The sequence below is a fragment of the Heliconius melpomene genome, chromosome 13 (assembly GCF_056956725.1).
Source record: "Heliconius melpomene rosina isolate 202511_hmr_F chromosome 13, ASM5695672v1, whole genome shotgun sequence".
Lineage (NCBI taxonomy): Eukaryota > Metazoa > Arthropoda > Insecta > Lepidoptera > Nymphalidae > Heliconius > Heliconius melpomene.
In genome coordinates this window covers 17,348,779-17,373,924 of record NC_140401.1, presented here as the reverse complement: position 1 = coordinate 17,373,924, position 25,146 = coordinate 17,348,779, and the positions used below count along the sequence as shown (strand labels likewise).

The 25,146-nt window shown below is 33.7% G+C and overlaps 3 protein-coding genes across 5 annotated transcripts in view; 1 reads left to right on the top strand and 2 right to left on the bottom strand.

Moving 5' to 3' along the window:
* Positions 1-973: 973 nt before the first annotated feature.
* LOC146533212 (uncharacterized) lies at positions 974-10,502 on the top strand. Of its 2 annotated transcripts, none has more exons than XM_085196800.1 (4): positions 974-1,061; positions 1,153-1,346; positions 1,758-1,942; positions 2,642-4,109. In XM_085196800.1, the coding sequence occupies exons 2-4, from the start codon at positions 1,178-1,180 to the stop codon at positions 2,984-2,986; spliced, it is 699 nt and encodes a 232-aa protein (XP_085052926.1). In that variant the 5' UTR covers positions 974-1,061; positions 1,153-1,177; the 3' UTR covers positions 2,987-4,109. The 2 variants fall into 2 exon arrangements, 1 of the variants encoding a protein (XP_085052926.1); XR_014878709.1 differs by adding an exon at positions 10,199-10,502 and having other exon boundaries at positions 975-1,346; positions 2,642-3,105.
* On the bottom strand, positions 7,977-10,201 carry LOC146533213 (uncharacterized). The gene is made up of 3 exons (XM_085196801.1): positions 9,422-10,201; positions 8,726-8,971; positions 7,977-8,196 (listed from the first exon to the last, which is right to left on the bottom strand). Exons 1-3 carry the CDS (start codon positions 9,585-9,587, stop codon positions 8,003-8,005), a joined length of 606 nt encoding a protein of 201 aa, XP_085052927.1. The 5' UTR covers positions 9,588-10,201; the 3' UTR covers positions 7,977-8,002.
* Positions 10,503-12,010: 1,508 nt separating the features above from the next.
* Mtmr6 (Myotubularin related protein 6) overlaps positions 12,011-25,146 on the bottom strand; it is a 52,769-nt gene continuing 39,633 nt past the window's right edge. For both annotated transcript variants that reach the window (XM_085196798.1, XM_085196797.1), the window contains exons 6-18: positions 24,906-24,993; positions 24,358-24,490; positions 24,174-24,249; positions 23,663-23,819; positions 23,155-23,298; positions 21,106-21,212; positions 20,032-20,160; positions 19,515-19,641; positions 18,713-18,852; positions 18,007-18,118; positions 17,433-17,567; positions 16,458-16,605; positions 12,011-14,849 (exon numbers count right to left, since the gene is read on the bottom strand). In XM_085196798.1, coding sequence (XP_085052924.1) covers positions 14,827-14,849; positions 16,458-16,605; positions 17,433-17,567; positions 18,007-18,118; positions 18,713-18,852; positions 19,515-19,641; positions 20,032-20,160; positions 21,106-21,212; positions 23,155-23,298; positions 23,663-23,819; positions 24,174-24,249; positions 24,358-24,490; positions 24,906-24,993 — 1,519 coding nt within the window. In that variant the 3' untranslated portion in view covers positions 12,011-14,826. The remainder of the gene's footprint in view (positions 14,850-16,457; positions 16,606-17,432; positions 17,568-18,006; positions 18,119-18,712; positions 18,853-19,514; positions 19,642-20,031; positions 20,161-21,105; positions 21,213-23,154; positions 23,299-23,662; positions 23,820-24,173; positions 24,250-24,357; positions 24,491-24,905; positions 24,994-25,146) is intronic.

Sequence of the window (25,146 nt, the reverse complement as noted above, 5' to 3'; positions counted from 1 at the left end):
AATACACGCATACTTACATTGAATATTATTTTACTACAAGTGGAGATGCTATATGTGTACGTTGCTAAAACTTATGTGTAGAATCAACATTAAAATTTGCATGCCGTAATGGCCGCATTAACAGCTGAGCTTGACATTACCTTATCGAAACCCACCGGATGGTTTATTACTTCCTCTTCCGAAGCGCTTCGGACACATTACGCTTTCGTTAAAATGCAACTTTATGACGTATTCTAAAATAGTAATCAAAAAAAAGTTTACTTTAAAAGAAAAAATATTTTATTATTTACATTTCGGCGGTTAAAAAGTATCTGATCACACTCAATACCCTAGTAGGTACAATTCCCTTTTGAAATTACCTGCACTGTACACATAAAGTATCGTCTTAAAACTGTCATAAAACAAGGCTCCTCCTGCCTGCATGCAGGACACTGCTACATACGGAATACAGCGTGAAACTGATTAATTGTATTTATTGAATGTTATTAATTAAATAAATTATTAATATATAACTTAATTAAATAAATTATTGATATACAACTTAATTAAATAAATTATTAATATATAACTTAATTAAATAAATTATTGATATACAACTTAATTAAATAAATTATTATTATTTATGAAAAATTATCTGATTGAGTGTTTTCGTTTATTTTATTTTATTACAATACTAACGAATAATTTATTTAAATTATTAAAAAAAAATAGTATTTTATGCTTACTTCATATTCAGATGCTCTTTGTCCACTAATGCCTTTTAGATGTAAAATACATTGCCTTTGTCGATATGAGAATAAATACCTTTAAACTGAATTATTACTTAAAACATATTCAATAGATTTATAAAGTAATTAGTGTTTTACAAAACAGAAATACCTCTTAATTCTCATACTTTTTTCTAAGCAATATAATCGATTACCTTATTTGTAATAATTACAATTGAATACAAAAACATTTTTAATCTGTACCGATACATATTTGCTCAAGCCTCAATCAAAGTCTCAAACGCTCGAACGTGTTTTTAAAAACGTTACTTTATAGTTTATATCCATTGAATAGTATTTCCTTTTTATTTAAATAGTTTTTTCTTATAATTATTTTAATTTAAGTATTTCCTTTTTGATTTAAATAGTTTTTTCTTAATTTAAGTACATCCAAAATAATTACCCTAATAATGCCGCGTAAACTATGTTACTGGACACGAAAGTTGGAGTTGGAATTGGTAGATTTTATACGGGAAAGAGAATTTATATGGAAGCCTTTCGGCAACACGAATCATCATATTCAGCAAAAATATAAAGCATACGCTGAGTTTGCAGCGAAATTAGGTCGCGGCTGTACAGGTGAGTGCTAATATTAAATATAATAGTAAATTTGTGATAGAATAAAACATATATATAATATGGTTAGAATACGCCATTATTAATTAAACTATATATATTTATATTTGTATAAAGCCAATGATTTTGTTTCTTTATATTGTTATCATTTTGTTTTATCAGTAGGTAAAAATTTAATTAATATTATCAAAAAACACTAAGCCCATTTTCACATACATACCCACTATAAATTAAGTTAGGTCAGACTTTTTAATTTATGTAATTCTAATTAAGTTCAGTGACATATTCTCAGATTTTTATTATGTATACTTTATAGGCATTTTATTTTATGACTAACGTCTGAATTTTTATGCTTTTGATAAATGTTACGAAAAAACTATATCAAAATTTAATTTTAAAATATATAAATTTCAGCCCGCTCAGTAAGAGACCGATGGGTCAATATTAGAAGTACTTTTAACCACAACTTAAGAAGAATTGATAAATCTAAAGAGACAGCACAATCAGGAACAGATTTATATATACCTTGTTGGCCTCTGTGGAAACCATTGCAATTTCTAAGAGAAGGAACAGTTAAAGAAAATGGAAGTGCCTATGAAGTTAATACTATTTTTTAGCTACACACTGTTTCCCCTACAATGCAGGGTAGGCAGAAGGAACCTGGGAACCTAATGTTAAAACGCTCCATTAAAATATTACCCCATCTCCACTTTCTGCCAGGAGGCATTGCATATTGAGTGGTGGTAATCAATACATACAATATAACCAAAGGAATAGGTTTTGTGGTTCAGCAGCTTAATATGAATGTGTAGGTGATTTCAATACTAATAAATTAATTTACTCAGTCCGGAAACAAGTTAAAGTGTGATATTGAATTCTGCCTCACCTCACATTCAAAATATTAGGCAGTTTGTGAGGAACAGAATCTTTACACTATATTCTGTTGGGATGCTACTACTACTACTAGGTATACAATGAACACACATAATCATTCTTTAGTGAATCAAAACATTATTTAGTGTCTTTTACATAAGAATCTAATGTTCAAACATTCTACATAGCACTGTTTTTCCCATGCATCACTGATTGTTGTGTCTTACTTTACCAGAGCAAGAAATTAAAAATATATTCAATATCTTACAATTTAGTTAAATATGATGGCTATTAGTTTGATTTGTTTTAGGAAGGAGGGTTGATTATATTTTAAATAATTTTATAATACAGTTCTTCTTTGCCTCCCTGGCTACATTGAACATGTAAATCCAATTAAAAATAATATAAATATTCAATAATTCCAGGATTACAAAACCAGCTATGCCACAGATTTACCCAACACAGACATAAAAGAAGAGAATACTACAGAATTCAACTTAGAACTAGGTTTACGTCAAAGAGGTCAACGAACAGACAGACCAAGACGAAAAGTAAAAAAAAATAATAAAGACAATTGCAAAAAAGTCTTAGATAATTTAATAAAATCAATGAATCCAGTTATAAGTAACAATAAAGATAAACAATATTGGTTTTTTGGAAGACATGTCACAGAGAGACTTAATTCTATGAGAAAATTGGATGGTGATTGTGCGAGTCGACAGATTATGAAGCTTTTGAATGACATTACTAATGACGAAGAGATAACTTGAATTGGTAAGTATATTATAACTGGCTGTCCGTTCAAGGTTTCACCCACTAAAACTACACTTCATGTTCTTATAACATTATTATTTTAAAGACAATATCCAAACGTTGAATGTTGAGATGTGTAAGTTCTTGTCTTTCATTATTTCTTTTACATCCCAGTACTTTTTCTAGCTATTCACAACTCTTCTTTCCTCTCCATTATTAGGTATTCAATAAACCCCTGATATTTATAATATATATTAAATTTTGTATTTACTTATTTTATTGTAACTGAATGTGGGAAAATCATCTACCTATCTTCTATCTTTTTATATGAGCCTTCCTCTTTGGAAAACATTAATAAATTTTGAAACTTAATTTAATGTTGTGTAGCTATTAAGCCTAGATTGGACTCAGTATTGAGTTTATTTGAACTATATAACATGCTTTAGCAATATATGCTGAGTATGATATGCATTTTGCCTGACATAAAAAAATATCTGGAACATCTAATAAAGAACCATAATAGTTTAGCGCAGTTATAAGAAAATTAAGTAATGGTTTCTTTGAAATGTGTTCTAATATGTCATTGAACTCATAGTAACTGATTCTAAATTCTACTTTCAATGGGTATGTGTCAGCCCTTTTTGAGATATGACAACAAGCCATATGTATATGTACGATTGTATCATGATGAAGAAGGATTCCTTGATTTAGCAAGCCACGGTGCTCTCATTTGGGGTACCCCATACAAGTTTTTTCGTTTACGTTCATTTATTTCTAATAATATACCAGCTGTAAAAGCATTGTTGTAGTAAATATATTGATAAACATGATGACAATAACACCATTTCCTTAACCTTATTTCAATGACATTGTGTTACTGACATGAAAAGTTTATAAAACTAAAAGAGAAATGATACCTCACAGGTTGCTGAGTAGTAATGTCAATTTGTGGTTCTTTATTGTGATTCATAGTAAGCTTGTTCAACACTTATTTGGGATTTTTTTACAGTGTCAAATTTTCTGAAACCCTATTTTTTATTTCTTCAATTGGACTGACTATACATACACTTTATGCACCGATGGTGCATCATTTCTTCGTCTTCCCTTGATAATCCTTTTATTCCTAATTTAAATTATTTGTTTTTCAAATAAGAATCCAAGATAACATTTTTGATCCAAATTCTCCATCTCCTGATCTGACTTTAACTTTATTTATAGATAACATAGCCTTGCGGAGAAATATACATATATATCAGGCTAGTCAACTTTGCACACTGTATATTTGGTGTGCTCTGTCCAAATTTCATGTTTCTATCATCAGCGGTTACAATGACTATCGGTATCAACATTGACTGCAACATTAGTTGTTTCTACATTATTTGCTGCTTCATTGTCAAGGGGAATATTAGTTATAGCGCTGTGCAAATAATCCAGATCTGTGAATATGTTTTATTCGAAACGATGAATTCCTGTACATCCAAATCCTGCCTCTGCTATTACATAGCGGGCAACTTTCTTAAAATCTTCTGCTACAAGACTGGCAATATTATACTCAGTTAACCTGGCACCAGCATCAGCTCGCATCCACATACTACAGCACTCATTGTAAGCATTTTTAAAAGGTTTCATGAAACAACGATCTAATCGATTTTCAGACATATATCCACACTTTGTTAGTATTACAAGACCTTAAAACCTAATGTTAGTAAATAATAAAGTAATAAAAATACACAAATCATTGCCTATCGGACACGACATCCTTAGCCAACATGTACCGCAGAATTTTCGAATTATTATTTCGAATAATTACAGTTGCTAGTGAGATCGGTCTATAGTTCGCAACTTCGGACACATCTCCTGTTTTATTTTTCAATATTGGTACCACCACAGTGTACATTAGATCCTCCGGCAGGTAGCTGTGACTCAAACACATGTCGCTATGTTTTTTAATAGCGAGTACTCTCGCCAAATCAGCTCCTGCATTCCATTCGATTTAGGGTTTACTTTATTTGTTGATTTCCAGAATTTACTAAAATGTTATTAGCGTGATGATGCGCGCATATAATATAAATCTAGCTTTATTTGGTTCTGGTTTTCTGACATAATTTTAATTAAGATTTAAAAATTCGTTTCGTTTCATTCATTTCATTATAAAACAATCCCCTCATCGGCTTGCCGATTTGTAACCAATTTTGATAACACAACCGCGCTGTCTTGTGAGCGTCACTGACGTGCTTATTCCATCCCGGTACCGGTCTATGTTTTCGTAAAGTAGGCCCTACGTAGGAGTTCATAGCCGCCTCTTGAAGCGTTTGTACAATACTAGCATACATTTGGATTAAAACATGTTTTGGTTCATTTCACTACAAAAAAACAACAAACATACGTGGGAAACACTATTTTACTAAATTCGCGCTGACATAGCCCCGAGTATTTACTGATCTGCTCTGGGCTTCTTTCACCCCATATGACTTTATTTACCGATGACTTAGTACATGTCAACTTAGGTGTTATAAGTTGAAAATTACACTCGACCATTAAAGGTGATGAATGATCAGACCAAAGGTAAGTGATCAGACCAGTAAACATCGTATAAAACCGCAACACTACGAACCGAGCAGGTCGTCACACAACGATCGAGCCAGCGCCGACAGCCGTGCGCGTCACTCACACAAGAATAGCTGTCCGAAGGAAGCATTTTCATGTCCACACCCGACCACTTTTGCTCGACACAGAAATTCAATAGTTCATTTGCAAATAACTTACCCGGATGCTCATTAAAGTCTAAAAGCACATACACAGCTTCCACATCGTTATTTTCTATTAACGCATTGATTTCACTCCGTGTATTCAATTAGGGCTTCCTAATACAGTCTGTGGATCTCACCACGCGCTTACAATTAAAACTCATCAATCTTATAAGTGTACTGTTGCCCATTATTGTTCTTTATTAATTTCTCGCTTGCCTTCAGACATTTCTTCGCTACTTCGAAAATTAATAAAACGACGGAATGACACTCCTGGCCAAAAATCATCACACAGAAACATTTCAAGTTTATACTGGGGTACAAAAATTTTAAAAGCACAATACGCTCGTGCCTATGCCTCGTATTCCACTTAGTTAATTTTACATCAAAATCAATCTTGTTTTTAATATATTTTAAAATATTTTCTTCTGTTGTCTGCTTTGAAACATTATTAATATACATAGGAATAATAACTAATATCCGCCGCTCTAAAATTGTTTTCTGGCTGGACAACCGCTTTTCCTCTGTTTCCCGTAAATCGATTTTTATTTCGTTTTCTCTGGACCAGCTCCCACCCAACCGTTTTACTTTCAAGTTTCTCCTTCTCATAATCCTTGGCTACAGCTGCAAATGATTTCTTAGACGTTGTAGTATTTATTTGTATATTAGAATCGCCGGCAATTAATAAAAGTATGTTTCTCCGCCGGCAACGATGAGTCTATGAGTGGCCTGTGTGCGTGACGGGTGGCGACCACGGGTGATTCATAGCAAGTATAACGTCTTTTACACTCTCAGCTGTTTCTTTGTTTCGTAGCGGTGTACAATTTGTATCCCGTTTGTGCCGAAGACATCCGCCGGTTGAAATAGGAAATATTCCTGTAGGTCCACTGTTATATTCAAAACTATCCAGCAGCCATGCCCCATGGGTATAATTAATCATATTTTTAGTATTACAGTTGACATCGACCGGGTTATTTATACTATTAGGTTTTAATTTCAGTTCTCGTATTTCTTCTTTGGTTATGTAATTTTCTGAAATCCTGTCTACATCTTGTGTCAACTTAAAAAGATCCTTAAGGATCAGAGTAGCATCCAGGTGATCGAATAAAACTGGGGGTAGTTTGTACAATTCCCGGGCCACAAAAACGGGAACCACCTCCGGATCACTTTCTTTAAGACAACAAATAATATCCTCTATGTCTTTCAACACTTTTCCTTTCCGTTTTCTCGTCTTCTTTTTGCTATTTACGATAGACTCAAAAAGTAAATTATAAATTTTATTATTTGCTTATATTGTTGTTCTTTTATGTATTTGATTTATTTAGTTGATTGTTTTATGTATAATTGATGTGTGTATGTATATAAATATATGTAGTGTACCTATTTCTTTTTTTTCGTTTCCTAACTGTCAGTAAGCAAGTTTCTTGATACCGTTTGGTCTGTAGGAAACCTTATATTTTTAAAAAGCATAACTAATGAGAGCTCGTTGTGCACGCTTTATAGTCAGGAACCTTGTTTTAAGAGCACCTTCCCAAACGGGGATACAATAAATCATTACTGATTGGGCCAGGGCACCATATATATCAGAAAGAATGTTTCTTGTGCTTAATTCACAATTTTTGTTAGATTTTGGATCTATATGTCGCAGGGTACGAAATAAGAAAATCAGTTTTCTAATTCTACTCGCTACTTCCTCTAGATAGGGGTGCCAAGTTAGTCTTTGGTCCACTATAACACCTAAATATTTTGTATGTATTTTTATATAAAAATAATTATCAGGATGTGTCTGATTATTTATTGAAAAAGAAATATATTTGGTTTTGTCGGTATTAAGTGTGAGCAGATTACTATATAACCATTTGGTTACATGAGCCATACCTTGCTCAGCATTTCTTTTGATATTGACCCAAGTACTACCAGTGAAAATGATTACAGTATCATCTGCATAAGAGAAGATTTTTTGACAGGCGAAGCCGGTGTGTCAATTGTTCTACCTTAATCGAAAGTGACACCTAATAACTTTTGTTATTAAGAACTCGTACTTCTTGATTTCTGAGAATGTCAAATCTGATCTGAGAATGTCAAATACATCGAACGAGGAGGCGAAGCCGGTGTGTCAATTGTTCTTCCTTAAGCGAAGGAAGTGCCTCTTTCAAATAGCTTATATTATAAGTATTTTATTGCAATCACAGTTTCTCAAGATCATAACTCAGGATAAGGGCAGGTTAATAGCAAGTAGATAATAAACCTTTTTTACACTACAAGATATGTCTTTATTACAGTGTGTTAGTAATTTACAATAATTTTATGTTTGTTATTAGCCATAAGGTCATTCGTGCACTCATTAAGATACGACGCGACTGTACAGTCATCTTTATTTTTGACACTCGCTTCAATGCAACGATCCACGTTTTTTTCCAATTTTTTCATCAACTTCTCGTCTTTTCCATAGAATTTTCTAACTAATGAAAGTAAATTGTCTGTAATTTTAGAAATACTTGATTAATTTATTATAATTAAGCAATACATATTCATATAAAATAAACTGATAGCATAATGCTGGTTTCAGTAGATATAAGGCGTATTCGTCAATGCGTTAAAAATCATCTATTACTATGATCTACTAATCTAATTAGCTATGGTCTACTCATATCTTACTATTAAAGGAGTCGCGATTAATAACGACGGGATATTAAGCTACATTATTTCGATAATAACTATATTACACAAAATATATATTTTTTTACATTTTTAAAGTGTTGTTCCACACTTAAGAAAGAAGAAGAAGAAAGAAAAATACATATTTATAATATATCTGGAAATTTAAACGTAGTTGAAAACCACTCAAACCGTCGTGGATGGTTTCCAATGGGCGCGGGTTCAAATACAGCTACGTAGATTTTTTATACGTTTTATAAATAAGTACAAATAATACTTTTGAGCAACTTTTGGGTCAAACGTATTATACTGCCAAATACCTTTAATAGCCAACAACAATCCTTACTTTACCTTTATATATTTTTCCATTTTCAATGACGCCGTTTCGTTTGAGCACACATGCGATGAGACATTCTCCATGTACCGGAGATTCTTTCTTAGGTGAAAGACGTCTTACTTGGCGTTTATCATTTAACTGCACTTCCTTTAAACATTCAGACATGTTCCTTTTAAATTGCTCTACATGACTTTTAACTTCTTTTGGAAAAGAACTGTAAGACCAGTCTGGATCGTGGTTGTGAGAGTTTTTGTTATTTGCTATGTAACCAAAGAAATAATATTTATGGTTATGTAATTACAACAATAAGAAAAATATATTTGTGATATACTTATAAGTGATAAATTACGAGTACTTGTCAGATATAACGAAATCAAATGTAATCTAGTAATTTAAAAACGAAATAAGATATTTTCTTCATATACAACTTAGAGTAGCAGCAGGTTACACCAACACTCATAATATAAAGAATTCATATATGAATTTAGAACCATCTTCCTCTTTAATCTTTATAATTACCGCCTATCCTGCTATCCCGCACATAGCATGGCGGTAACCTAGTGTTAAGGAACTCCCATTGAAATAGTTCCGGTCCCGACTTTGCGCCGAATTCAGGAGACAATGCGTGTTGAGTGGCGGAACTCAACGTCGCGCTTCACTTTTATCAGATACTTTTTATTAATAAATTCAAATTACTTTTTAATACATACATTTATCCCCATATTTACTCTTTAGATTCATATTCCTAGTAATAATTGTGTCCTTATTTATTTGTATATCGTGTAAGGCTTTTAATCCTACCATTTTATTTTCTTTAATTTGATCATTTTTAATGAAAGTAATTGTCAAGAGTAATATAATAATTTGTAAAAACATAGCTGACAGCTTACGCCTGTGTTTAATCTATGCTATAAAACTAGTTTGAATTTAAAGAGTTATTAGTATATGGACGTTGTAATGCAAGAAAGTGCCAAGCACTAACCAAAATTCAAGTTAAATGTAAATGGCATAGGCGGTAAGCAGTTTCAGATTCTTAACTTGTCTTTCTTTGTTCCCTGTGTTGCCTAAAGGTGGAGATAGGAACTACTAATAAGAATATCACTACAGTAATTTTCCAGTATTAATTTAACCTATTTTTTGCATGTTGTATTCCTCGCATAACAGAGACGACAGTACGAACATGACTGGGACCTAGGAACCTAGTTTTAAGCCACTTCATTTACCATTTACTAGAATTCTTTGTGGCATTGATTTTGATAAAACAAACCTTAAATGTAAAACTCAGTTAAAACAAAGTAATTGGTGAAAGTTTTAAGTAAATCTGTTCAGTACCTTCGAAGATAAGCGTGACCATCCATACAGACAGACAAGAAATGAAAAAAATATATTTTGCTTTCTATTATTCTTTTTAAGTGTCCCTCTATCCAATTCAGTCAAAAATACTAAATGTACAGACAAAATATTTTTACTGTTTTATTATATACTAGAAGAAGAAATTTTCAATGCAGCCGAGGGCGGTGCACGGTCAGGAGAGGCCGTGTTAGCTGAATATCCAACGTGCGACGGAATATCCTGCGCGCGAGCAGGACCTTTCCTGTGTCAGAAGAGTATCCACACCCACCACCACCGCGCTCATGCATTCTTATAAAAGCTAGTGCGCATGGGGGTCTCGTTTGGCGGGTCGGTTATTGTGCGTAAGGGTGGTTGGCGTTGATACTGTGAGTTCGTTACTCATTCACTCAGAAATATTGTTTTTATAAGTCAATTCTGTAATAAACTACTTGTAATCCATACTGAATTATCTTTTTCTTATATTAAACACTTCTGATTCCTAAAATTATATTTAGCTGTTAAAAGACCTACAAATAATTCTTCAATCAATAAAATGTTTACCAGGAACCCCGCATAATTTGAAGAGGTCCTGACTATTAATCCTAATACACTATTGGGTTTGTTTATTTTCAGTTCAGTTCAGTTCTTAATTTATGGCGCTTCGAGCGTGCCAGTTGAGCTAATCACTTCGCCAATGTCACGTTGTATGATTCGATTATTTTCTTTTTAGATTTATGCAGGCGGGGTTTTTGTTTATTTAATTTCTTTTTATTCTTAAAATACTCATAGACGCCCAGTTAGGTTAATATTTTTGCAAATTTCCTTTAACATTTGATGTTTAATTTATTTAAATCTGTCCTAAATATAACAAGTTATATGAATATAAAGTATTTTGTTCAACAAAATTACAACGAAAAAACTATTGAATTGACTCAAAATTTTAATTTTCATATGGATATTGTTTTAGAAATAATAACTTTATAAGAACAAGAAAGTAGTTCAGATTAGGTAATAAATTCTTGTGTAATTCAAGAGGGCGAAGCCCGAACTGGTCGCAAGTCATTAATAATATGTGTTCTTCACATTTTACAATTTTTTACTAACCGATTTTGTTTTGCTTGTTGCTTTCATCTAATTTGCATAACTGCATCCAATTAGGTATTTACGGGTTTTAACAAGCTATAAAACGTTTTATAGCAATCGTAAATTTTAAATCTTTTTAGATTTTTTTAGCCCTTTTGAAATAAAATATGATTTTTTTTATTTCAAAAGGGAAAATTTCATTTTATATTTCAGATTCGACGGCTAATATGGTCTACTGGCCATAATGCCGAGACCTGTAGTAAGTCATAATGGCCGTAGTATTGACAAATAAAATTTTAACCTAAAAACTAGTAAATATGTTAAAAAATATTACCACATAAAAATAAAAGTAAAACAATCATAGTTTAAAAAAGAGTAATGGATGGTATAATTGAAATAATTATTATTATTGTATTATTGGTCATAGAGCCGGCAGCCGCTGGCGCAAACGTGTCTTAGAATGTAGACCCCATATAAAACTTCCGGTGGGACTACCTCCATGCCAGATGGACTGACTTAAAGAGGTTGGCAGGAAGGGGATGGGTACAAAGAGCAGAAAACCGAGTGTGGTGGCGAGAATTGGGAAAAGCCTATGTCTCTCAGTGGACAATCGATGGCTATCGATGACGATGATAATGAATGGGTGAAACTTAACAAAAAATTACACCAAATGAGTGATTTTTTTTCATTCGTCGCACGAACAGGAGGCAAGCGCACAGACAGAAACGCAGGGAGCGGCTGTGGGATTCAGGAGTGGGATCGCCACCATATGGCGGATACCTACACCGCTGACGTCGGTTGGTATTATTGAAAATAGGCTAGGTCATATTGGCCGACTAGGCCATAATACCCGAAATTATTCTCATTTATAAATAAAAAAAACATTGTATTATATATATACTTTATTTACATCATTCTATTTGAGGCATCACAATTTTTTACACAAAACAATAATTTGTGATCCATTATTGGTAACAAAAAATAAAATATTTTAAATTATACATAAAGTATATAAGGGTGATTCTACGATAGGAGGTAACTTGTGCGGCAATCAGCTTAAAATACAGATTTTATTCTATAAGTTGCTATTTTTTTTGCTATGAAACATGTCACCTAAACACAATTAATTAAATAATGTCACGATTACACGACTTGAAGTGTATAAAGCAAAACACGTGGGCCGTTAAGGGCGCCGGCATTTGTTAGTTTTTGGGACGTGTTGGTACAAAGTAGTGGTTTCTCACGAAACCAGTGTCAGGTCAGTGTATCTCTCCACTGGTAATAAAAATTATATTATTCAATTAATTTATTTGCATTTACTGGTGAAGTTTAATAATAATGTTATAGTTAAAGTGTGATACTAAATTAAAACATTAAAATTTATCATAAAAACGTCTTTCCCTTTGATAGATTTGTGTGCGCGTGCGTGGTCCTTAACAAATGGCGCTTTATATTACAACGATAATTTTACTACTTATTTAGTTTGAAAAAAAAACTTGCATTTTTGGGAAAAAAAATCAATTATATTAGGCTTTTATAGAGTAAAACTGTGGTTTCACTTAAAGTTAAAGAAAAAAGCTATATTGTATTATATAGTACTAATATTAATAAGCTAAGAAGAATAATAAAATGCTAATAAATAAATTTATCCCTAGCGGGGTAGTCAGAGAGAACGGAGCGCCAAACGCTACGGTCTCTATATACCTCTTTCGCCTCGTCCACTGTCATCAACGTCTTCATACATACAACCTCCGGGGGATCTTCATGCTTTTTACGTGACCTTACTCCAGTATCTTTGATACTACGTTTTCGAAGGCCAACCGACGTCTCCCCCTACCTCTCTTACCGCTCATTTTTCCATCATAGATCTTTTTTACCATTCTTTCATCACTCATTCGTACGACGTGCCCAAACCAGCTGAGCGTTCTTCTTCATCCTCACCGTGACATCCTCGCTAGTGCCTGCCATTCTGTGTATCTGTTCATTGCGGATTCGATCAGCTAAACTGGCTCCGCATATCCTACGAAGAGATCGCAACTCTACGGCATTCATCTTTCTTTCATTCTTCTTCTGTAATACCCACGTTTCGCTGCCGTATAACAACGTTGGTACCAACACTGCATTGTTTCCGGCCGTCTCATCAATGCAGCTAATCCGTTAATCCTGTTTTCGGCAGCAACACGCCTTTCCACATCCATCTCGTATCTTCCCTCTCTACTGAACATACTTCCTAAGTATACAAACTCATTCACTTGTTCTAATATCTTACCGTTCACACTGACATTGCATTCCGTCCTCTCTCCATTTCTCAAATGCTAAAATAATTTTCTTTATAAATTTTAAATTGCAATTGTCTAATAATAATAACATATATAAAAATGTACTATTAAATACAAACATATACTTATTATAGTTCTACAAATTTCATCTTAATATAAAAAGAAAATTAATGTCAATAAAAACGAAACCTTTGTGCATATAAAATAGAAATATTAAAATAACATTAGAAAATAAAGACAGGTAGCTAGAATTTAATATCTTTTAATAAATTTATTAAGCTTAAATGTAATATTTAGTACATCATTTCGCACCTTCGAAAGTGACTTAACTCAAAATTTCTGTAATTTGTTATTTACATATATTTTTCTCTTTCTGGCTGACCCGTTAACTTATAAAACAGCTTATTTTAAGATGCCTATAATACATCAGTATTTGCATAAGTTGTAAGTTTTTAAGTTAGGCTACTGTTATAGTTAGAGTACAGTATATTATGCATTATATACTAAAATACAGATATATACATTAACATCAACCTGCAGCAAGTTTAGTTCAATTTTCCTAACATTCATTACCAAATAAGCTAATATTTAAAAATCCTACAATTTAGATTAGCGCCATCTAACGGCAATAAGATAAACATAATATTATAATTATTTGTTTTATAATTTCAACGTTGTTAAATCTATAAATATTGTGGTATAAAATATTGGTTAAACCATTTTTGCACACAATACATATTTACTATACTACAACGGCATCTATTTAATTATTTATAATAATTAGATTACAAATTATTTTAAGAAATGCAAAAATAGGCTAGAAATTATAGACATAGCCTATAAATCATATTAAAAAAATGTTAAATCTACTGATATCGAAATTAACGAACTTTTACAAATAAATAAATCAGTTTCACGCTGTATCCCGCACACAGCAGGGTAGGCAGAGGGAACCTAGTGTTAAGGCACTCCGTTCCCCACTTTCTGCCGAATTCTGGAGGCATTGCGTGTTGAGTGGCAGAACTCAACGCCGCGCTTTGCCTCGACACCAGAGCGAAGAAATGGAAATATAAACGTAAATAAATATTTCACTTCCTCGAGTGGGGATCGAACCCACAACCGTCGCGTTACAGTCACACCCTTGTGCCACTGCGCCACGACGGCCTCACTTTTACAAATAAACTGTAGAAATAAACAATCTTACAAATAACTTAATATTTTTTTTATAAAATGATTATTTACCTAAAAATCACTATTTATATTATTAAAGTCAAAATATAAACAGACGTATGGAACAAATAATAAACAAATACTGTTTCTAGGTTCACGCTGTACTCCACATATAGTAAGGCAGGAAGAGGGAACCTGGGAACATAGTGTTAAGACACTCCATTCCCATCAAGACAATATTTAGTTAATATTTAGTTAGCGGGTGTCACCAGGCCTGAAAAAGAAATTGTCTATCTATATTATTTAAAAGAAATACAAAACTAATATTTTATATAAAGCATATAAAAATATTTATATAATTATTTTCTAAAGTGGAAGTTGAATCCACAACTACATTGCAATGTTCTAATCATCATATATTTTGAACACTGAACATTATTTATAATATTTATTATCTGCTATGAAACCGGCGCGTGGCTTCTCAGTTCGGCAACAACCGGAAATATTTGGTAGTTATTTGGCTGATATCGAGTCGAGAGTCAAGCCCAAGGGCAAATAAAATAACGATGGTGAACTTTACATCGTGTAACGTCACCCAAATATGAGCTTTAACTTAATGGTAAAAGGTAAACTTACATTAAAATACAGTGAAAAACGAAAATTATAAACTTTGATTTGGTAATAGTCTGAACTTTGATTCTGAATTTTGATTTTGTCGTTACGTTGAAAATAATATTTAAAAGTTACGTTGGTAGACGAAATTTGTCGCTGTTTTTACATAAAATAATACAAAAACCGTATTGTTGTAAATTGTAATAACTTGTAAATAATAAATATAAATCGTTACACAAGTCGCCTAACAGTTATACATAACGTCAAGCAATCAAAAAAATATAAAAATAAATACCTACAATGTCGAAATATGATGTGTGTAAAAAAGCTATTACCAAACCTTCACCGGGTACAGAGTGTAGTAAATGTGAACGGATGGTCCATCTGATGATTCAGACGTCACCATACTGACCTAGCACTGCCTCGTAACCACTTCGCACAGTTCCGGCCCAACTTCAAAAACACGTATTATTTATGAAAGTATAATATTTTTTTTTTCTTAATTGATAACTTCAATAAGTAAAAGCCAAAATAATGTAATACAATGTAATACGATAACTTGAGTTTAACAGGGTAGCGATATTTTGTCTACAATTATTATATTTTTCAATTTTATACCTCTCATGTCATGAAATTATTGATATTGTATTAGTTAAATAGATATTTTTTATGAGGTTTATTTTAACTCTGAGATGATAATAATGCTAATTTAATTAGCAAGGAGAATTTAAGAGAAATCCGAGCCGCTGTAGGACGCCCATGGAAGCAATATAAAATAAATATAATATAGCAGTTTAAAACAACAGTAAAAATATAATATAACGAATTCATTTTAAAAATATAACAATAACGACCAACTTTACCTACAACTATTGCTTTGACGCTGAGACACCATTCAATTGCGACACGATACCGTTAGTAATCATAAAGACCAAGCTAATTCTAAATGCGGGAAGTAACTCTGACTTCAGTTACGACGAGTATAGTAAAACTATTAACGAAATGTGTCGTGACTATTAAGTTAACTATAGATTTGATTTTAGGTTTTTTATTTACTTTTGAATTGTGGAATAGTTCAAGAGGCCTAACTTCATGGCCACGATCAACGGATCGTACTGTACATAAAATGGTGTTTCAAATTTGGCGTTTTATAAAAAAGGAAACAAATGATGGTGACTAAACGGACAACACATAACGAAGTGTCTACGAGGTTTTTTACCTATATAATACAACATGGATTAAAAGTTAAGCCAAATAAAACCTTACATACCCGGTTGTGGCGACACAGGAGTAACAGGCGTGGAGGGAGCACACGCGGCGCACAGGGGAGCGGCCCGCGGTGCTTGTAGCGCGGGGAGGGGGGCGCGCGTGCAGACGCAGCGAGTGCACACACAGCGACCGCAGCCCCAGCAGTGATGCTGATATATATTATTATTTAAATATGTTGAGTTATTGGAAAACATACTGGTACACACATGTATACAATATAAACAATATTCCCATATACATAATTACGGTAAATACACCATATCCAGCAAAAAACTACTATCTAGCGTTAAAGCATAACAACGGTATTACCGTAGTTATGTACCGTAATCTCTAACTCAGTTGAAAAACTAAGTTGATAATATATAGCACGCATGTATGCATTTCTTATGCATGTCTGGTGTGGAGCAGCACTTGCATGGCTGACTACCAATTTCTACAAGTGTTGCAAAACAGGGCATTAAAAATTGCATATAACACCCCTTGGAGAACTAATCTATTTTAATTACATTTAATATCCCTTAATAATTCAATTCATTCTTAACCTAACTAAAAAAATTTATACAAAAAAAAAGCAAAGTAATAATCCGCTTATATCAAACATATCTAAAACATCAACCACAGATTTATCGTATATCGACAGGTACAGAATTTATCGCTTGCCATCACTATCACCCGGTGACATCACACAAACCGGTGTGCAAGCGCATGACCGACCGATAGATACGCGCGAACTCGCACTGTCTCCCCTCTCGGGCCCTACAGACGCGAGACTCGGGAGGAGACCAGCCTAAACGTAATATTAAGAAATGAACAGGATTCATACAAGTATTATTATATCCTTTAGCTTATGTTTTATATCTTATGTAATAGTATCTTCTCCAACTGGTACTGCGGCCTTTAATGTTAGAATATATCCAATGCTCAAAATTTGAACCACTATTACGTATCTATTATTAAACAAACAATATGAACATACCTTTCTACTAAAATGATCCAACGGTGTTGAACAACTGCATTCTGTTACATTTTTGATACTTTTCCAATCTAATGCAACGGTGTTTATCTCCGCTTCTAACTGTGACAGACTTGATGGAATATTTGAATCTGTTTTCTGTCGGAAAATAATAATTATTATTATATTAATTAAAAGTAAATATCTTAATATCTCTAATATTTCTTTACATTTTTTTTAAAAATAAACGTTGCAGGATGTTTTCTAAAAAAATTAAAAATTAAAAATAATTGTTTGTGTTTTTGTCAGCACCACTTTAAATGAAATCACAGTTTTAAGTACTCTATAAAAGCCTTATACAATTAAGGAGTGGCACAGTGTCTCTACGGTTGTGGATTCGATCTCCATTCGGGAAATGAAATATTTTCATATCCTCGTTCTGGTAATAAGTCAAATCGCGGCGTTAAGTTACGCCACTAGGTATCAAAAAGTGGTCGGAACATGGAGAACGGCTTATTTCAATACTAGGTACCATCTGCCTACCTTGCTATAAGTGGGATACAGCGTGAAGCTAAAAGGAATATCTCAAGTAGCATACCTCAGTAATTAATGGAATTTTATTAGGCGGAGTGGTAGCCATGTCTTTTAGAGGATGGTCATGGTTAGCGCATTCAAGTTCTGATAGATTGCCTCCAGTTTCATATAATAGTCTGTAAATAATAAAACATACTTCGTTTGTATTTATTTTGCGATATTGTAATTCATATAAATTACTATATAACTTGTTTTTTTTTTATCTTTCCACTGTATGATTTAACATTTCTGACGGAGTAAAACTATAAATCATATATAATCAGAAAGAAATTAATGAAAATAAATAGAATTACGATAATTAAATGAAACTGGAAGTTCCTAGTACATGTAGTACATATATCTTAGTTCACTTAATTCCTAATTTGAAGCGTATCAGACAGTATCGCGTGACGCAAGTGGCACGATGACGATTGTGGGATCTACTCAGGGAAATGAAATATTTCATATTTTCATATCGTCGCTGTGGTAACGAGGCAATGCGCGGCGTTGAGTTCCGCCACTCAACCAGCACTGCACCCAGAATTTGGCGGAAAAAGGAGAATGGAGAATGAATATTGAGACAATAGGAACGGAGTGTCTTAACACTAGGTTCCCAAGTCCTCTCTGTCTGTCTGCTGTGTATCTCGCACAGCGTCAAGCTAACAACTGTGGAGAATTCCTATTTCTATCTTTTTGTTTACCGTTGCATTAAAAAAATTCAATCTACTAACTTATTATCAATCTGTAGTCCTTCAACTTTAGTTTCAATTTCAACAGTGTCAGTGCCGCCATTTTGATAGTTCACTACTGTAGTGTCTCTGGTTTTCTCCGCTTTACGTCCGGAGATGAGATTTTTGAACGTTGTTATTCTCTATAAATAAATGAATTGATCAATTAATAATAATATGAAGAAAGCAAAAAAACAGCATCAACCACATATAGCGAGGTAGGTTTCTATTTTCATTTCCTAGTTCTGGTAATTAGACACAAGGCAGCGATAAATTCCGCCATTGCAATGTCTCGAACACTGAGCGTTGTGTGAGGAGCAAAATGTCTTAACAATAGGATCTCTGTCCCTACTCTGCACAGATTAAAAGTGAAAAAAAAAAATCTAAATATCTGACGCTCTATCCGCGCTTCGCCTCGCTTTTCATTTCCCCGATTTCGTTATAATAATAATAATAACATTTATTCATATCAAAATTACAAATAAACAATTCATAACGATAATAACCGCAATAGTTATAAACTACTAGTAATATAACAAAATTAAGCCAGCCGTGGCTCAAGGACACTAGCGTGCAACTGTAAAGGCGACAGGTTGTGGGTTTGATTCCCACTTGAGGAAATGGAAAGCCAGGCAAGGCGCGGCGTTTAGTTTTGCCACTCAACACGCAATACCTCTAGAATTCGGCAGAAAGTGAGGAACGGAAGTGTTTTAATGGGAATGGAGTTCTTAATACTAAGTTTCCAGATTCCCTCTGCCTACCCTGTTAGGATTATAAGAAAATAACAAAAAAAACGCTTAATCACCTTAGCTAAATAATCAATGTGGTGGGTAAGAGCTCCTGAATGTTCTACGGCCGCTGGTAATATATCTGCGAGGGACTCCCGCGGATGAACGCCGCTCTCATGGCGACAGTACATGCCGCGCCAGAACCTGTAGAGTAGACCAGAATATATCATTTTAAACGTTTCCTGGAATTGGGTAAAATCGAGAAGCCCTATATTTTTTTTCTTTTTAAACCTGAAATCGACTTTAGAAGTAAGCAAATAATAAAAAACTTATATCAAATATTCATCTTTGTTTACGGTCATGTCTTATTTAAACAGTGTTTAACAGTAAATGCGATGCTTCTTGGTTCGATTTCCACTCCGGAGAACGTATTATTTTCATTTCCCTGCTCTTATAACGAGACGAAGTGCGGCATTGACTTGCGCGACGCAACACATATTGGTCTCGAAAACTAGGCAGAAAGTGAGAGCCAGGGGACCCTGTTATATATGGCATACAACGTGAAGAAAAAGAAAGACGGTATTTATTGTATACCTTATACTCTGAGCACTTAAATCAGGTTTCAGTACATCAGGATGAGCCTTAGGATTGTATAGAGGATTCTTATATTCATTGAGATGACTCGCCATGTAGCCCCACAGTGAGAACGTACGCTCTGACAATCTGTAATAATTATTTTAAGTAGTATTATATTTAATGATAATTATTGTCCAAGATTTTGTTAATCAGTGGCTACTGTTGTGGGCTCGATTTCCGCGGCGGGCGCGGGGAACGAAGTGTTTTAACACTAGTTTCCCTATGCCTACCCCTATTAGCTGCAGTCTCTGCAATTGCTATATACGGGATACAGAATGAAACTTTTATAAAGTAAATTAAATTGAGCAAATGAAGTTTTGACGGATTCAAATGAATCCCTAAAAATTTTGCGAGGGCTCAGATCCGACGGGTGTCAATCCATATCCATTTCAGAGTAACCACATGTAATTTCCTTGAGATAATCTGCGACTAATCCATAGGAAATATAGATCATATGGAAAATATATGAATATATATGAACTAGCTAATCATCTAGCTCATGTCCAAAATATTAGGTATTGATGTATTAATGAGACCATCGCGGCGCAACTTTACAATGTCTGTGATTAAACGTCCCGGTTGTGCTTTCCCCACTCGGGGAAATGGCTTAATTTCCTTTACTTGCTTTGATAATAAGACTTAGCTTTGCGTTGAGTACTACCACTCAACACGCAATGTCTCGAAAATTTGCAGTGCGTAGTGAACGTAGTGTCTTCTACTCTGGTCACCACGGACTCTGCCCTCTCTGACTCCTCTGCGTATAAGCTCGCTCTTTACCGCGAAAGAGAAATGAGCGGGTGGTGCTCATGCGGCTACTCTTTTTTTAAAAAATAGGTTTACATTTCCACCAATAAACAGATTCAAGAGTATTGTATTCTACAATTATTTCGCTCCGCTCCCTAACCCGCTCATTTCAAGCTCACTCGGTCTTTTCTGCGCGTCTATTTATTGGTGGAAATACAAGTGTCAGGCTAATAAAAGATGAATTATAAAAATTACAAATGTATGTAAATAAGATATATAAGATTTTACCTTAGATCACGTCTATCTTTTTGACAGTTACCAATGAAAGTACCATACTGACACGCATGGGCGTGGTCATGTAGAGTTAGTAAGAATCTCTCGTTGAATTGGAATGCCTGAAAATGATTATTAAGATATTAAATATAGCTAAATCTTTAAATAAGTTCTAAATTGTATAATAAAAATTAACTACATGAAGTATAAATGGAAGTTCAAATATATGAGAGTTAAATATTACACTATTTACTTATAGAAATTGTTTAAATGTAAAAATTCTAAACAAAAAGACATGGTACCTTAAAATATATTCAAATTAAATGAATAGTAAAAAATCTTAATGACACCACTCTGTTGCTCTACAAACTCCAAACCCCCGCTTCTACGAGGGGTGTTCAATGTATTCTCGGTATCGGCTTGAAAAACACACAAATTGACCCAGAAACATTTCTATTTTTCAATATAGTCCACCATATCCCCAATACATACATTACATTGTGATATTAACTTGTCAACCCGCAAAAAATATTTTTTCTCATTGCCTGAAAAACTGTACATTTATTGCCACCTTCATCATCGTCAAATGGTAACCCACGAAGTTGTTTTTTTAAAAATTGGGAAAATAATAATTACTAGGTGCCACGTCTGGACTATAGGGTGGACCACAATCGCACAAGCCCAAATAGCACAAGTCTTGGTTACTCGGGCAGTGTGAACTGTGGCGTTATAGTGGAAAGAATTGCTTCCCTCAAAATACGCAAAGTTTGAAGCGTAGGACATTGTTTTATATTCAATCAGCAAAATTCGTTTCTTCGGAGGGTCTATATCCTTCTTGTGTATTGCATAGATTCATATTCAGAGTCATGGTGCTTCAATTCAATACATTCTTTATTCAAATAGGCAATTATTATAAGCACTTTTGAATCGTCCAATGTACATGTCAACAAAAAGCTACCACCGGTTCGGAAGGCAGTTCTGCTGAGAAAAGCCGGCAAGAAACTCAACAGTTGCTCTTTTCAAAATCAATGGTACAGTCTATTACATTAGCTGGCAGCTATCCTGCATTACATTCAATAGACATTAATTCCATACATGCCTATCCTCTAAATATTCTTGAACAGTGTAATACGCTTTACTTGTTAGAATTTTTTTTACAGATATTTTAATTTTTTGTAGTGGCAAACTAAGAATATACTGCGGAATTTTATTATATACACGTATACTCAGACTCATAAAGAATTTATTAACTTTTTGGAGGCGAAAACTTGGTGTAACAAGCTTATCTTTATTTCTCGTTTCTATCATGATGACTTCACGTTTCATCTTCAGTAACAATTCATCACCACAGAGTGTCCAAAATTCCCCTACAGCATTCGACTAGGACGCTGTGACCAATCACGGGACCCACCTTGCTTAAACTTTAAAAACGTTAAGGCAGCCATGAAGGACAGTGTGTATGGTATCTATAGGAATGTTAGTCATCTCTGCTATCATGTTAACCATCATTCATTCGAGCATTTTCAAGCACAATTTTTTCAACATTTTAATCCGAGAATCAGTAACGGGGTCGTCCGAGCGAGGATCGTCTTTAATACTCTCTCTATTCTTTTTATATTCCCTTGACCACTTTTGAACAGTAGATAATGAAGGTGCAGATTTTTGATAAACAGCCACCATCTCTTTATGAATAGTTTGTTTATAAGGAATTTACAGCACGGTGCGGCATGGTTTCTCCAACATTGTCGTGTTAGTCATTTCACTTATCGTTAGCGAAGGATAACTAGCAAACTAGTGATTAAAAATGTATAAAACTTTATATTTATACCTTCAAATAGCGTCATTAATGTAGTAAATAATCTAATAAAGAATGTAATAAATAAATATCGATAATAAATAATAAGATCGATACCGATCAAGAATACTTTGAACGCCCTTCGTATGTGTATAGAATCTAACTTATAGAAACTTATTGTAACCCGATTATCACAACAATCAAGAAAGGCACAGACTAAAGAAATCCACAGTGTATATAAATTATTTAATAAAAAAGTCAATAATTACCTCTGGAGATTGCCTTAATAATTGCCAAGTACAATCAAGCAGCTGTGTAAAAACAGGCGAACGTTCACGCGAATCGCACGCGACGTGTCCGCAGCGGGATGTGAACTTGTGACCGAATGATAGCCAGTCTTTCTCTATTAGAGCCTGTAGAACAAGGATCGAATTACATATATATTGCATAGACATGGGATTTTGGGTAATTACAAGAATTAAGAAATTTTAACTTTTCCCTTTTTGATTATTACGAATACTAGAGAACCAATTGACGCGTAAAATAATACAAGCAAATGTATTGTAGTGTGTGTAATGTTTTATTGATTGATTTAATGTACTTTATAAGCATTATTATTAAAAATTTTAGCGTTCTGAACTTTCCCTACATATAAAGTATAAAGATAACAATTCTTTATAGTAGGTGACCAAATTGACTATACATAGTTATGTATGGTGTAGAATGTTTGTTGTATCAATCAACCAGTCACTCCTGTCAATCGTGTCAGCCGCGTACCTGGTACCCGTTGACGGTGCGGTAGTGGGGGTCGAGGCAGAGCGCGGCGAGCGAGCACGCCTGCGCGGTGCGGTCCCAGCCGTCGCTGCAGTGCGCGCACACGCTCACGCCCGACGAGATGGCACGCGCTATCCACCACGACGTGTCCAATATTGACCTGAGTACGGCACTCGTATTAGATAATCACTACACGTGGCATACTATGAAATATTCATTTATTTCCTAACTGTGGTAACGAGACAAAGTACGACGACCTCTGACTAGTATTTGGCGGAAAGTGGGGAACAGAAGTGACTTAATAGGAGCGGAAGTGTCTTCACTGTAACTTTCCAGGTTCCTTAGAGCGTGAACATGAAAAAATATAATTAAACTAATTTTTGCTTGTGTTTTCATGTTACATAAGAGTTAATAAGTAAACGTCAATTATCCCGCGAGTGGGAACCGAACTCACAAACATGGCGTTTATTATAAGATTATGGTCGATATTATTAAATTCTATTAAATAACTTACTTTATATGTTTCAACCAGCCAGAAGATTCCAGTCCGCCCAAAAACGATGACATTGTAGGTGTGTTTTGTTCACATGCTGTAACACAATACAAGACATAAAAATATATTAATTCGACAGTTTGGGTGTACATACATGTACACCATGCCAAATAGATTTTTTTAAGGTAGAGTTAAATATGCTTACTTTCAACAAGCTTCTGCAGGCTCTTCCTCATCACATGTATATTGCCAATGCCCATGAATTGAAATTTAATGTTTTCATAAAACGCCTCATTTTCATACCCTTTACCAGCTGCTCGGTTTACCATTGCGTTTATCTGTAAAATATTATATAAAAAAGTAATATACTCAAAAGTATATAAATATATACTAGTTAGGGTTAGCGAAAAGTAAGCCTAATGATAAATAAATTAATTTTGGGATAAATTGTTGATATTTTAAAATTATAGTCATGTAAACAAAATTAAAGGCAATATTTAAAACAAAAACAGTATAATACTTACACATCATTTTAATCTATTATTATAAAGCAGAAAAGTTACTTCGTAAGAGGCGAAGAGGCAAATAGAAACAAATAGGTTATAAATGACCGATTTTCTTGTACATTAATATATATGTATATCCCTATTGGAACATGTATCTTAATTTTGATCATTCAACAAATTGATCTTAGAGATCCTAGAAATCCGTTCTTTTTTCCTTTTGAGGTACAGAACCTTAAAAATCACTTACCCTTGGCCGTGTGTCCACTACATACATATACCCACAGTTGGGATTCGCTCGTCGAATCAAATCTAACATTTGTTCGTCTTCCATACATCTGAAATATAAATGTTAAAACATAATCTTCATAGTTACGCTTTATTACTAATTGTTCACACAAAGACATTATACATTTATTATAATATATTTAATATGAAAATTGTGTACATATTAAAATTTACATTTAAAATAACAATTCATAATAAATTTT

What these genes read in the sequence shown, in the direction of transcription:
- LOC146533212 (XM_085196800.1), top strand. Translation starts at nt 1,178, where the DNA reads ATGCCGCGTAAACTATGTTACTGGACACGAAAGTTGGAGTTGGAATTG. An exon ending in ATTAGGTCGCGGCTGTACAG is followed by an intron (nt 1,347 to 1,757) that starts GTGAGTGCTAAT and finishes TATAAATTTCAG; the next exon opens with CCCGCTCAGTAAGAGACCGA. An exon ending in AAAATGGAAGTGCCTATGAA is followed by an intron (nt 1,943 to 2,641) that starts GTTAATACTATT and finishes CAATAATTCCAG; the next exon opens with GATTACAAAACCAGCTATGC.
- LOC146533213 (XM_085196801.1), bottom strand. Translation starts at nt 9,587, where the DNA reads ATGTTTTTACAAATTATTATATTACTCTTGACAATTACTTTCATTAAA. An exon ending in GAGTAAATATGGGGATAAAT is followed by an intron (nt 8,972 to 9,421) that starts GTATGTATTAAA and finishes TTGGTTACATAG; the next exon opens with CAAATAACAAAAACTCTCAC. An exon ending in AAATGGAAAAATATATAAAG is followed by an intron (nt 8,197 to 8,725) that starts GTAAAGTAAGGA and finishes CTAAAATTACAG; the next exon opens with ACAATTTACTTTCATTAGTT.